We start from the raw sequence: 14,492 nt of genomic DNA, 5'->3' as shown, positions 1-14,492 counted from the left end.
AACTATTCATATGAAATGCCTAGTATTTAAACCATCACCAATCACTATATTATTCTTTTCATTAGAATTCACTGTATGAGGGTTCTGAGAAACTGTAGGGCTGTGTTGCCCCTGGTGCTATGCTAAAAGCCAAACAAAATTACACATGGCAGATGTTTCTTAATTTTCAAAATAAAAGCAGCAGGAAGGGTTCCACATTGGATAGGTGGACTGGCAGGGAAACATAAACAGGAGGAGCTTGTTTGCCCCTCCCATTCAAATTTCTTTCCTGACATCCTGCTTTTACCTACAGAAGATACATATTTATTGCAAAAAATTGCCAGAGACAAAGGGGTTAAACAGCCCTTCCCTGCAATTTCTTTGACCCAGTTTGTATAAATGAAAATCAGTCTTGGAGGTTGCAAAGGCCAAACTCTTGGAAAAACACTGGCAGTGCAGCCCTAAGCACATTTAGCTGGAAGCAGGTCCTACTTGAGTTCAGCTCCCGAATAAGGCTGCAATCCTCTATCTGCTTACCTGGGAGTATGCCCCATTGAACTCAATGGAACATTTTTTTTTTACAACATGCATAGGATTATGGCCTTAAGAAGGGTTTATCACAACATCCAACTTTATCACAACATCCAACTTTAAGCCAAATACTTCTGATCTAATTGCATATATGATATACAGAGATGTCCAACTGTTATGTCATTTGGGTCAATTATGTGAACACTGAAAGCTCAACAATTGCTGCCATATTCATGTTATAGAGTAAACTGTTGTTGCACTGTACTGTTACACATTTGACAATGTGGAGTGGGAATATTTAACTGGAAAAAGTAGAGGTATTTAGAAAATAGGATGCAGGCATCAGTGGGCATGTTAGAACCATTGCAACTAATATCTGCAGCTTCCAGAGAGACTGTCAATTCAGTGACAGAATGCTGTTCCTCGTTGGAGGATATAGACTATAGCATCTTAAAAGCTACTATTTATCCAATACTGTCAACAGGGCAATTATTTTGTTAAGCATACTGCCTTGTGATCTTCAGATGAAGGGCAGCATATAAATTTAATAATAAGTATATCAAAGGGACTATCATATATAATTATGCCTGTGCATCTGACATCAGACAGCCATTTGGGATTCCTTCACTTTACTTTTTGTTGTTATACTGCTATGCGAACAGGTAGGGAAAGCTGTATTTATTGTAGCAGTACTTTATTATAATTTTTAGTTCTTCTGATTAAGTGGCTCTACCAGCCCCTCACAGCTCCTGGATCCAGATATACCCTTTGATTCTAAGGCCATCTCTAATTCTTCCTACACATACCCACAGCTCTTTGTGCCAACATAATAACGTACAGAAACAGAGCAATTGAACAAAGTGTCTAGTAACTAACCATTTTGAATATTGATGTTCAAGGGAGTGCTATAATGTAATTTAACTTTTAATATCTACCATATTAGATCAGGAAAAATTAGCACCAGCTGTGTTGGTCCAAACAATTGCACACAAAACAAACCGATCAAATGATCAAAGAACTAGAAATAGTTTTCTAATCAAGTACTTTAACCTTTCAAATTAGTTCTCATATTCTGAAAACAAAAATATTTTCTGCACAGATCAGTCAGCATCTTATAGTTTTACACCTTAAGGTACAGCTAACAAAGGGTACATTTAGTACATCACCAGTATTAAACTGGTTTTGATGGCTACATTTTCTTAAAGCAATTAGGATCAGAACTAAATATTAATGCTAGATTGAACACCTGTCTCTAGCAGTACAACAGACTGTTTCTACTCTTAACTCCTTTTGTCTAAATATCTCTGTGAGGCTTCATAATTTGTTTTGTGAGGAAAAGGCCAGAAGCTATGCTTTCTTTTTGAAACAGGCTCCAAGATTAGCCACAGAGAGAGAGAGAGAGAGAGAGAGAGAGAGAGGATTTTCACCTCCCTCCATTGGTTTCATGGTTAAGTACTTAGCAAAAATCACAATTCTTCTACTCAGAGCAAATTTACCTTGAATTAAAACTCACTGAAATTGTACATGTGATCAGTCTATGGCAGTTAAATTGAAGAGCAAATATCCCACCCTCCCACCATGACAACCCTCTTCAAAATCATGGTCAAAATTTAGAACTTTTCCTGATGTTCAAAAAGCTAAAATGCTTTCATTATGGAAATGCCACCCAAGCTGCGGGTTCTCATGTGACAGCCGAGTTCTTAATCCCCATTTCCAAACCAGAATTAACAGATGGACAAATCACTCTCGGTGTCACTGTCATCCGAGGAGTCCTCCTCCTCTTCCTCCTCTGTAGAAACCAGGTGCACTTTCTTGGGACCTGTGACTGCTTAAGAAAAAAGCGCATTATACATAGATCTAGAAAAGTTAATTTCCAGCAGTCTAGTACAGTTTAACATGCCACTTTGAAGAGAGGGTCTTGCCTGGTTCTTAATGGCCCTGGGTGCTATAGGACAAGCAATACTGCCTGCCAACTGATGGCTGGTTTTAGGGTGTGAATGTAGAGTGTGGGGGAGGGGGAGGGTTCACCTTTTCCTCCCCAGATGAAATCCTGACAAAAAATGGTCTCCCTCCCCAACAAGGCTATGACTCTTTAACACCAATGGGTGTTTTTAAAAAAGGAAAAGCCTTACAGGAGATGGTGATTTGTGTGTGTGTGTGTGTGTGTGTGTGTGTGTGTGTGTGTGTGTGTAAAATGCAGATCAGAAGTCAAATAATTGAGAATGGGTATAAGAGATATTATCTCTAACGCTTTCATTCTAGTAGCTTATGAAAAGGATTAAAAAAGAGCAAACACTTTGTTTTTTAAAAAACAACAACAAATAAACAAACCAATAAACCAGACATGGTAGCTGTTCACTATGCATTTAGTGTAACCCAGTGTCAGCACCCCAGTGAGCTCCTGCCCTAGAGAGTGCACAGAGACACATCCACCCTCCAGACGTCGCTGTGAACCACAGGCTCTCTTTCCACATTTCCTGTCCACCAGAACAAGAGTCATCAGACATTGGTTTATACCACTCCAGCTAAAAGGAGGATGCTGACTGCCTATGATGCTAGCCCAGGAGGCCTCTTCCTTGCAGCCAGCTCTGATTCTCCCCTCCACAGAGTATGCAACAGATCTGTAGCAGGCATTTCCCTCATAAGTATCAGGGACAGAAATGTTTAAACTACTTGCTATCATGACAAAGAAAGAGAAAGAATCCAAGTTCTGTGAAAATCCTGCTTCTTTGAAGCAGTGGGGTGTGTGTGTGGGTGTGGGTGGGTGAGAGAGAGAGAGACAGACAGAGACAGACAGACAGACAGACAGACAGAGACTCCTCTCACTGAAGGGGACCAAGCAAGAAGTAATTTGCAGTCCTATGTCTGAAACAAATGAAAAGAGTAGCCCACTCCTGGATAACCTCTATGACTGAAGAGGCATGTATACACAAAATGCAATTAGTGGCTTACCAGCAGAAAAGGGACTTCTTTCTTCAGAATAATCCAAGTAATCAAAATCAAAGGAGACGTGGGGATTCTGTTGGAAGGAACATTTCAGAATACTTCAGTCTACCATGCCAATATTTTAAGATCCATAAGCCACTTTTGAATGTCCAACCTACTTTGTGCTTCAGCAAGTTGCACCAAGGTTCAGCCTTCTCTTTTGCAAGGGTAATGACAGGTTCGCCATTCTTAAGGTCACAAGCTGATTTTTCTTTGATGATATTTTTCTGCAGCTCCATATCAGCCAAATAAAATCTGTCTTCTACAGAAGCACTGACAGTATTTTAAAATATTAGTTTGAAAATAGAAACAAATCATTTTTTATTATCCTTTTTGGTGAAATATTTCCTATCTACCTGAAAATGATCCTCTGGGAGAAAAACTTGCAGTCGTAGCTGGTAATATTTTGTAATTTTATCTTCAGAACAACAACATCCTGCTTTTCAAACCATTTTATTGATGGATAGAAGCTAAAAAAATGAAAAACAGTGGTTAAAATGGATTCTACATAGGAATTTCCAATATCCTGGGAGTAATTCAGTTAACAAGCCATGTAGTGCTACTGTTCGATTCTACAACATATAGTAAAAAGGTTTGATAATGCCAAAAGTGACAGCCAATAAAGGCACATCCTCTTCAGAAGCAGCCTACCTCCGATTAGCAGATGCCTGGGAAAGCTGAGGCTGGCTTTCTCCATTCGGCCCTTCTTGTGAGCTTCTCGGGAGCATCTGGTTAACTGCTGTGGTTGGACTCAACCCCCATGTGGAAAAGAATATCAACATTACAAGAGGAAAAATAGCAAATTAGACAGAAGAGCTTGAAGATGTATATTGGCGGGGGTGGGGTGATGGAGCTCCATTAAGGGTCCCCCCTCACGGCAATGCTCTGCAATGGAAATATGGCTGAAGCTGGTTTTTCATACATACCCTTGTCCCACAAAACAAAAAACTGTAACAGCCCATACAGATCCCAAACTTTTATCATATATACAGGCTGGGCAATTGGTTCACACATAGTGGGTGCTCTTTCCTAGAGCGTGCAGGAGGACTCCAGAAAACAGTTCCATGTTTTAATTGCAATTGTTTCCTGCCAAGACCCAATGCAGTTTACCACTTAAAAATACTAAAACAAAGAAATGGTATAAACTATAGTGCAGGGGATTCCTCTCTGGCTGACTGATGGGCTTCTCAGCTGCTGGTGGTACTTGCTCCCTGGCATAGGTTTCCTTGCCCTACCTCGGGATACAAAGGTCTTAAAGACTCCCAGAGAAGGGGGGGCTGTTCCATCAGTTCTCTTAGGGCACTGAGGGCGCCCTGCCAGGACCAGCTGCCAGCACTTGCTCCCTGAAATGGACTTCCTTGCTTCTGCCTTCTCCCAGAGCCCATGTCCTTAGACAGCCCTAGGGAAGGTGGGGAGAGGAGGCCCTGACAGTTGTCTCAGGCCACTGATGGTCTGGTGCCCTGATTTGGGCTTCCTTGCTTCCATTAATAACCCTAACAGTGCCTAGGAGATCTGAGGGAGAAAGCAGATTCAAACTGACAAAAAGAAAAAGCATTCAGAATAACAAAACAGACTTTTGATATATTAAACAGACAAGAAGATGAGAGCTGCAGATGGGAGAGAAAAAGACTGCCAGAACAAGTTGAATAATAGAGAAATTAAGCAATGAAACAGATGAGAGAGCTAAGTGAAAGAAGAAGCTTCCCTTTCTAGACAGTGTTAGAAACAGATATGAAAGCTAGGAGCTAAATGGCACCTTAAAGCTAGGTTATGGGTGCAACAATGGAATGTCTAGGTGCGTTTTTTTTAAATAACAATACAAAACTGAAAATGAATGAACTGCAGCTAAAATATTATGTTCATTTTCCACATGGTCTAATCTTCCCCTGCCCACCCCCTAATATTCTTAAGAGGGTCCCTTCTTCAGTCTTCAGAGTGTATCTGGAAGTGGGGAGGCAGAAAAAGATCCTCCTTTCCTGCCACTCTGCAGTGTTAATCTGAAATCTTAGGCGCAGTACTGTGCCCAGAGCTCAGAAACTACTTGCGCTAATGAAATTCTGTGTTGCAAAATGCGCCTAGAACAATGGGAGTTTGGAACCCTTTCTAGACAAGGTCAGGAAAAGAGCTAGAGGGACAGCACTTTGGAGCTGCCCAGGACTCAAGTTTCAACTCACCCGTTCCTATCTCTCAGAGGGGGGCCATTAACCCACTGCTTTCTAGAGTCCTTCTGCATGCCTCCAGAGAACCAGCTATCAGCACTCAGGCCTTCATATTTTCAAGGCTGAACTATACCTGCTTGATATAGGGGTGCTCTCAGCAGCTCTGCGGCTTTAGATGGTGTCAACCCTATGGCCCATCTTCAGGTGCTTATAGTGATAAGACTAGAAAGCCCAGAGCAGCCTAATCTTGGTAATGTTTTATTGAAATACACTATGTACTTCAAGCACCCACAAGGACTCACAGAGACTGTCCCTACCAAACTTAGGAGTTCCCTTTCTTTTAAGGCTTCCCAAAGACCATGCCTGTACTTCTTCAAAGAATGGCATGAAACTGCCTTTGGTGGTCTGGGATAGGGAAGGAGAGAAAAGAAAAAACCCTGCTACCCACTCAAGGCATTAGGACTGGGAATGACAATTAAAATTGATACCATTCATGAGATGGCTGTAGACATTCATCTGCTTTCTTAGCTGCAGTCATTTTGTCTAAATGAAAGACAGAACAAATTAATTTTACACAGCACATACTGTAAATACAGGACTTCAGTAAAGCTATATGGGCAACTGGAAGATTTCACATTTGGCAAGCTGCATTGGGTTACTTTTTGTACAAAAAAAGGCAACTGGTAAGTGCAATTCATTATTGTTACAACGGAGCAAGATTCAGCTAACATTTGTGATAGTGGAAGCCAGCACAGGGAGTTCCACTAGCCCACCCCCAAATTGGCTTTGGAGGATCAGTAGTACCCTCCCCCACCCCAGAAAACACGGGGGGGGGATGGTTCCGCCTAGCAAGCATAAATGAGTGCGCTGACAGAACGATCATATTAGTATGACATTGAATTCCATTTATTAAATTTATATCTGCCTATCCTGAGCACAAACAATAAGTAATAGAACAAACAAAAAATCTTTAAAATTCCTTAAAAGCAATTCTAATACAGATACAGCCTGGAAAAGATTAACTTAAATGGCTTGTTGAAAGAGGAAGATCTTCAGTAGGTGCCAAAAAGACAACCTGTCTAATATTCAAAGCAGGGGCATTCCAAAGGGGAGGTGCCACAACACTAAAAGTCTGATTCCTACATCCACCCTGAAGGTTCCTAGCACTAAGTCAGTTCAGAAGGATTCCATGGTCAATGGTTTCAAAAGTCACTAAGTGATCAAGAAAGAGTAACAGGGCCACATTTCCCATCTTTCTCCTGATTAGGGTGACCAAGGCTGAATCAATCCCATAACGAGGCCTGAATCCAGACTGAAATGGGTTCAAGACTATTTCTTTTATCCAAGACTACTTGCAATTGTTGTGCTGCAACTTTTCTGAAAAAGGGGGGAATTTGCAGCCCATCAGATCACTGCCCCTTTCACTTCCTCCCACAAGGATGCATTGGCTGCACCCTGGATCCACTTGGTCATATCTCATTGGCAAACTTTAATAAGGCAAGGAGGACGGGAAGGCATGTTGCTGGCTACATCATCACAAGGACCTCATCCACATCCACCGAAACAAATCCTAGTAAGTTGCAGCAGCTGCTATAGTGGATACCTCACTGGAGACTGCAGTAACTGTGGATGTGGCATCAAGACTGCTACATGGGTGAGCAGTTTTACCCTCAAAGTGCCTTATGAGCAGTTCACAGTGGGCTTCTGAAAAGTCTAAAACTCTATTGCCTGAAGCAGACGCTTTGCCCCCAGGAATGATAATTTTAGTTGACGCTTTTTGCTATCCAGGGGGATGGGTGTTGGACCTGGCAAGCTAGGGTTCAGGGTAACACTTCTTTATTCATTTTATGTACTATCTTTACAACAGAAGACTTAAAATCCAAGACAAAACAGTATGTAACAAAACCTTGAGTCTCATATTTTCATTTGTATGATTCTTCTCAGATTCCCTTATTTTACTATTCCTTAATATTTGTCTCCTCCTTTTGGTTCCTCATCCTTAATCTCTTAGGTCCCATATATATCTAACAATTTTTCAGTTAATGCCCTCACTTCCCTCCCCCTAAACCTGTTACTTCCCTTCACCTATGTGCAATCTTCTTTACTGTTGTTGTTTTTTGTTGCAAATATAACAGCAGTTTATATTTGTTGTTCCATATTTGTTTTAATATCATCCTATAACCTTGCACCCTTTAAACTATTGCATATTAATTTTTGGCTCCGAAGCCAACTCTTTTAATGTAATCCCCACTCAGCCAAGAAGCCACCTGGGTGACTTTGGACCAGTCACTAACACTCAGCCTAAGCTACTTCACAGAGTTGTTGTCAGGATAAATTGGACATGGAAGGCAGTGTGTATGCCACCTTCCGTTATCTGGAGATAACACACACGTTCAATCAATCAATCAATCAATCAATCAATCAATCATAAAGGTCCTTTCAAGGCAACATACTTACCATGATGATTTTGTAAAGTTTCTTGAGAAAAACTCTGATTTATAATAACATCACCCTCTTGCACATCATTCTGCACATTGGATACAGCTTGTTCTTTGGAGGCCTGTGAATTGAGAGTAGCCTGGTCCAAGATGCTTTGTGAAGGAGATTTGGCCTGCTCACTCACCCCATACTTCAGAGGATGTATCCTAAAAGGGGTGTGTGAGATGTTACAGTGCACTTTGCTTAAAAGAACATTTTACTCATTGGATGGGCAGCAGTCCAGACACCGAGTGATGTTGGTCTCCAGCCAATATAAGGCACATTTAGGCTTCAATGTGTTCTGCAGTTCTTCTTGCTTTTTTAAACCTCCAGCTAGGGGCAGAATGTCTGCGTGGAGAAAGGCTGTGATGAGGAAGGATAATGAAATACTTTCTACTTGTGTCATTTTCCTGCTCAAAAATTATACTCCCTGCATTGTTTTTAATCCTCTGGTGCAAAGATTTTTACCCTTGGGTGCAACAGAAGCTTGGGCACACTGATTCTGAGTTAGAAAATGACACAAGAAGAAAGGGTTAAACAGCCTTTCCCTGCTCAAATGCAGCCCGCCCCAAACTTCTGGTTTAAAAAGGAATCACCACAGAGACACTTGGGAAAGGACTCACCTAGGAGGGAAGCTTCCTTCTCTCTCTAGTCAATCTCAGCCTTAGAAACTAATTGGAGACTCCAGCACACTAGAAACCAGCTACACCCACCCCGGACACTCAAGACATTCCACACCAAGACAAGTTTTGGAACTGAATCTATTAAACAAGGAGAGCTCTCAGAGAAAATGTGGTGAAAGCTCAACAACAGAGGTTACCAGAATAGCGAGAGTAGTTTGTCCATATGTATCCAAGAGCAAAAGCCCTACTAACTTATTTATACATTGCATTTCAAGGACTATATAGCCATCCTAAGGTGACTCACATCATAAACTGTAAAATACAGTAAAACCAATATCAAACCAAGTAATTAATGCTCAAACAGACCAACCCCAGTTTGAGAATGATACTGATACCCCTGAAAACTACCTAAACAGATGTTATTAAAATGTAAGTGGTATAAAACCAAGGAGAACAGAATGCCAGATAATGCAATCCCTTAGCCTCTGTTATGATCTCAATATGTCATTGAACTGTTACCTTCTAATTTTAGTACACACACTTCCTTTAGCTGAAAATTTAAAGTTTCATTATTTAAAAAAAGAAATTGAAGTCACTCCCTTACAATGCAGGTAATTCCTTTTCCTCTTGAACCATTTCAGCATCTCTATATAACTTCTGGAGTTCACTGATGTGATCTGGGTTGTCAGTTCCCATTCCAGTAGACAGGATCTCAGAACGAATATTGTATTCATTAATAGACGTTTTCAGATCTAGAAGTCTGGTGACACGAACCTGAAATTTAATTGTGAATAAGTAGTATTTGCTTTCACACCACTAGTTTGCAGCTCCTTCATCCCTCAAACTTCCTAGTTATGACTATGAAACTGACCTTATCTTCCTTCCTTCTGCTGCAACTATCAACTAGAGTAGAGCCCTTAGATATGGCTTAGATTGGTACATTGGTCTGTCTCTGGTGGGAGATTTCTGTGTCCAAAAGCACAGAAATTTTGGCAGAAAGTTTTTGCAATCCTTCCTGATCATCACAGTCAAACCAAGTACCATACCCTATCACACCACTTGTGAATGGTACATCTGTCTGAATCTTTCTAATCCCAGATGCATGTGTGCTGCCACAAGGAGGTGGTTTATCAGATTCTTACAAGGGAGATGCTTTCTGCACCCTTTAAATAAAAAGAGCAAAGCTAATCCCAGTTCTATTTCAATATCTCTGTGATGATCCGCAAGGATTGAAAAAATTTCCAGCCAAAATTTCTGTGCTTTTGGACACAGAAATCTCCCACTAGAGAAATTATTAATGTTTTCATCACTAATACAGATGTGGCTAAGTGCTTCTTAAAACCAAAGTTGCCCACTGTGAAAAGGGTGCTGTGTCAATAATGCCGCCTTTAAAAACTAGCAGCTCAAATGTTTGGGAAGATTTTCCAAACCATTTTGTAAAATCTGTTTATCCATTGTTAAAATACTAAGATGGCAGTACTGGAGACTTCTAAACCAAACCTCAGTGAATAATTCTTTTCACGGTCCTTAAATCCATAATATCCCAGCAAAACCACCTGATAATACAACCACCAAGCTGGGAGCATGCTGATCAAAGTGGTATAATGTGGCAAACCTGAGAAAACCAAGTATCTCGTACCACATTCAAAGTATCCCATATTCAAAAGGAGAAAGGAAGGAAGGAAGGAAGGAAGGAAGGAAGGAAGGAAGGAAGACTCCTCAGTACCAACTTAAAAAAAGTTCACTTTGGAATTTATTAGGCAGTTAGATAAAGTATTTAATGTTTTGCTACATACCACTGGATCCACCCAAATTGTGTTTTCCAAAGCAAGTACTATTTTTGCTTCATGAGGTTTCCCTCTGATCATCTGATTAATGTATCTCGTAACCTAACAAAAAAGAAAAATCCTCAGATATCAAATGTTTTGCTTAATACAGGCTAGTGACCTGCAAAAAGTTGTTTTAAAAAAACAAAACAAAAAAATAGCTGGCCATTACTGAAACAAGTTTAAGCACCGACTTCTCTGTGTACCATAACACAAATGAAGGTAAGAAAAGGGAGTAAACTTACTTTTGGATTCCACTCCACTTCATTATCAATGGGTTTAACTCGACAAACAATAAATTCCACTGCTTGAGGGGGCAAAGCTTGGAATTGTTCAGGTAAGTAAAGCAATTTATAATTTTGAACTTCACCAAATCTGCCTTCATCTATATACTTGATATGAACGCTATAAAATACAGAGTTTTCTCCCTTGGATGGTATTTCAAGCACCTGAACCCTGTAACAGAATGGAAGAAAGGGGAATTAAAAATTTTCCAACATATAAGATAAGTTAAACCAACAGAATTCTTATGTGCTTGTATAGAAGTTTTATATTTAAGAGGTGATGCTATACTCGTAAACTTCCTTCCAGATTTCAAGAAATCTAGGACTAAAACTGCAGTTCAGTTTTGCTGTTAAAATGCAATTCTCCCTTCCTTGTAGCACCAACATTGTTGGTGAGTTCTGCTAATGAGACTTCATGACTTCACAGGCACCCACTGTACAGTGCCTATGACATCAGTGAATTCGGATCACACAGTTCTTCTCCCTGTACCAGCCATTCCAGCACAAATCTACCTTTAAAGGTTTATTTGTGTTTACATTTTTTATGGAAGTTATATTGAGGCTACGTGCTTCCCAGATGATCCCATGGGCACCCATAAAGAAAGGAGTGGGGGATCCAAGCAAGCCTGTATAAAGCAATCCATCCAGAAATATATTGAACATTTACAAATTATGTTGTACAGATTATATTGTTAGCTGTACATCTCTGTGCCTAGGTCTGAATAGCTTTTACTGGCATAGAAAACCACTAGGCTAGATTATACCATAATTTGTTTGCAGAAAAAGCGAAACATTCTACCTGTGGAAAGTGTTTTCTTCACGTAATCCATACATTGCTAGCTTCTCTAATGGGTCAGCAGGGACAAGATTCTTAGCTTTTTTATAATATGCATTCACTTCATCGGCAAGAGCTGCATATGGATCTTTCTGTTTACTGACAATGCGGCCAAAGTAGTTTGTGGCATCCACAATAAAAAGAGGGAGGATCTGAAAGAGGGAAAATAGATGTGAAAAGGAGTGCTGCAACTTTAGCAAATAGGCGTATTCCCAAGTCACTGGATTTAAATGTTTGTTTTAAATTCACCTGCTTCCACCACTCTTCTTTTTCAGATTACAATAATAACAAACAACTCATACCAACATGTAAAACATATCTTGTAATAAACATTCCAAAAGGTTTCGCCACATCCTTGCATGTGTAGAGGGTGCACTTTTCTCATGTTCTGGCCTCATTTCTGGCACTTTTAACAAATCTCTTCTTCTTTGATTGTTTCCCTTCCCTCTCTTTCCCACATGAGCCGAGTCTCTGAGACCTAAACTACATGCAAGTGAAGGACCTCTGTATGTTTTAGCCAAACCTACTGAAATTATACAGAATGTGCAAGTAAGGAAAGTGGTCCATTTGAAGGAGAAAAGGAGGAAGTGAGAGAGACTGCATCCCCCCAAGGCTTCCTTCTTTGTATCACCAATCAACAAACCTCTCAGCCAGGCTCTCTTCCAGCATTAGTTCCCCAAGTGGGAACAGGACCTTGAAAGAGGGCTGTGAGAGTCTGAGCCCCCTGACTCCACTCTGGAGCTTAAAATCAGACTGAGTACTGCACTGCCCCACTTTCTGTCTGATTGCAGCAGATGGATTGTTAACAACACGGGTCTTCCACATTCACATCTAATTTGAGTAATATACTACGACAGTGATGACAAGGCCTGTGTCTATTTTGATTTATACATAGCTTGCAACCATAGGTACTCCAAAAAATTGGGGGGAATCTAAGGTATCTTCCTACAGTAACTAAAAAAAACAACTGCTGCTCCAGTTCCCCAGTGTTGCCTATTATGAAACAGAGTCCAGTTTCCTGAAAGAAAGCTCAGTTTACTTTTGCCAGCATAAACAGCTATAAGGGGTAGGTGGGAATCATCTGTGAAAGATTTTCAGTGGAGGAGGAAAATTCATTTTATCATGTAAAATGAAGTTTGGGAAGGCAAAAGATCTGTGATCAGATGATCATAAGAAATTATCTGGAGCTCTGATTCTTTCATGCTCTGGGGCCTGAACTCTCTTCCACCAGAAGATAGATACAGCATGTTTAAAATGCAAGAACAAAGCCGTACTACTAACTTACCGTTACATTTCCAGTTTCAGGCAAAGTTTCATTTGTTACCTTTTGTAACATATCTAATTGTAAACTAACTCGATGTCGATCTGGACAGCGTTTCTTATCCCTGTGACAGAATAATGATAAAAGAAGAGTTCAGTATTTTAAGAGAGCAAATGCCAGGAAGGTGACAAGAATACAGGTGGCTGGTAAGAATGCAGGTGACTCTTCACTTACGGCAGGGGTTACGGTCCTGGCAAAAGTGAAAGCATGTAAAGTGAGGCATACCCTCTAAGCACCATCCATCCAGTCATTCATTCATTCATTCATAAATAAATAAATATTATTTATACCCCACCCATCTGGTTGGGTTTCCCCAGCCACTCTGGGCGGCTCCCAACAGAATATTAAAAACACAATAAAACATCAAACAGTAAAAACTTCCCTAAACAGGGCTGCCTTCAGATGTCTTCTAAAAGTCCCATAACTGTTTATTTCCTTGACATCTGATGGGAGGGCATTCCACAGGGCAAGCACCCTTACCGAGAAGGGCCTCTGCCTGGTTACCCGTAACTTCACTTCTCGCAGCGAGGGAAACACCAGAAGGCCCTCAGAACTGGACCTCAGTGTCTGGACTGAACGATGGGGGTGGAGACGCTCCTTCAGGTATACTGGACCGAGGCCATTTAGGGCTTTAAAAATCAGCACCAACACTTTGAATTGTGCTTGGAAATGTACTGGGAGCCAATGTAGGTCTTTCAGGACTGGTGTTATATGGTCTCAGCGGCCACTCCCAGTCACCATCTAGCTGCCACATTCTGGATAAGTTGTAGTTTCCAGGTCACCTTCAAAGGTAGCTCTACACAGAGCGCATTGCAAGAAGAGTTTTGAAGAAGAATTTGGATTTGATATCCCGCTTTATCACTACCCTAAGGAGTCTCAAAGCAGCTAACATTCTCCTTTCCCTTCCTCTCCCACAACAAACACTCTGTGAGGTGAGTGAGGCTGAGAGACTTCAAAGAAGTGTGACTAGCCCAAGGTCACCCAGCAGCTGCATGTGGAGGAGCGGGGACGCGAACCCGGTTCACCAGATTACAAGACTACCCGCTCTTAACCGCACCACCACACTGGCTCCAAGTGTGTCCAAGTCACTGTCTCTTCAATCCATACCAAAAATACTGTATCCAAAAATATCCACAACTAGAATTGAAGCTTTAGGACAGGAGGATGGGAGATGTGCAGCAAAGCACTGTCCCCCCTTTCCACATCAGCTATTAGGCTGAGAAGCATAAACAAAGTGCAGCTGCACCTCTGGTTTATTCTGGGCTTCCTCTATCCTCACTGACGTCGTCTTTGGGCTCCAGGGAATGTCTCCTTGCGAGCCATGATGACTCTCCAGCTCTCTCCCGTGATTTTCGGGTTTGAATTATTCATTTCCAGGTGCCACACATATATGCAGTCATGGGTGCATCAATCATGCTTAAGTGGGGTGACACCTATAAATGGCATCTGTTGGCCTGCTTTGTACTTAACA

At 41.0% G+C, this 14,492-nt stretch overlaps 1 protein-coding gene across 6 annotated transcripts in view; it reads right to left on the bottom strand.

The window, feature by feature from the left end:
• Nucleotides 1–14,492, bottom strand: part of TDRD12 (tudor domain containing 12) — a 62,760-nt gene that overhangs the window by 24,833 nt on the left and 23,435 nt on the right. For 4 of the 6 annotated variants that reach the window (XM_053400303.1, XM_053400299.1, XM_053400301.1 and 1 more), the window contains 12 exons: nucleotides 12,986–13,085; nucleotides 11,665–11,852; nucleotides 10,827–11,037; nucleotides 10,552–10,644; nucleotides 9,360–9,529; nucleotides 8,112–8,299; nucleotides 6,143–6,197; nucleotides 4,147–4,245; nucleotides 3,852–3,965; nucleotides 3,615–3,768; nucleotides 3,463–3,529; nucleotides 1,758–2,338 (listed from right to left, as the gene is read on the bottom strand). In XM_053400303.1, the coding sequence (XP_053256278.1) occupies nucleotides 2,235–2,338; nucleotides 3,463–3,529; nucleotides 3,615–3,768; nucleotides 3,852–3,965; nucleotides 4,147–4,245; nucleotides 6,143–6,197; nucleotides 8,112–8,299; nucleotides 9,360–9,529; nucleotides 10,552–10,644; nucleotides 10,827–11,037; nucleotides 11,665–11,852; nucleotides 12,986–13,085 (1,543 nt within the window). In that variant the 3' untranslated portion in view covers nucleotides 1,758–2,234. Of the gene's footprint in view, nucleotides 1–1,757; nucleotides 2,339–3,462; nucleotides 3,530–3,614; nucleotides 3,769–3,851; nucleotides 3,966–4,146; nucleotides 4,246–6,142; nucleotides 6,198–8,111; nucleotides 8,300–9,359; nucleotides 9,530–10,551; nucleotides 10,645–10,826; nucleotides 11,038–11,664; nucleotides 11,853–12,985; nucleotides 13,086–14,492 lie in introns of those variants that run through there. The other 2 variants (XM_053400302.1, XM_053400305.1) reach the window with 2 other exon arrangements.

Source organism: Podarcis raffonei, chromosome 8 (assembly GCF_027172205.1).
Source record: "Podarcis raffonei isolate rPodRaf1 chromosome 8, rPodRaf1.pri, whole genome shotgun sequence".
Taxonomy (NCBI): Eukaryota; Metazoa; Chordata; class Lepidosauria; order Squamata; family Lacertidae; genus Podarcis; species Podarcis raffonei.
This window is presented reverse-complemented; position numbering and strand designations above follow the sequence as displayed.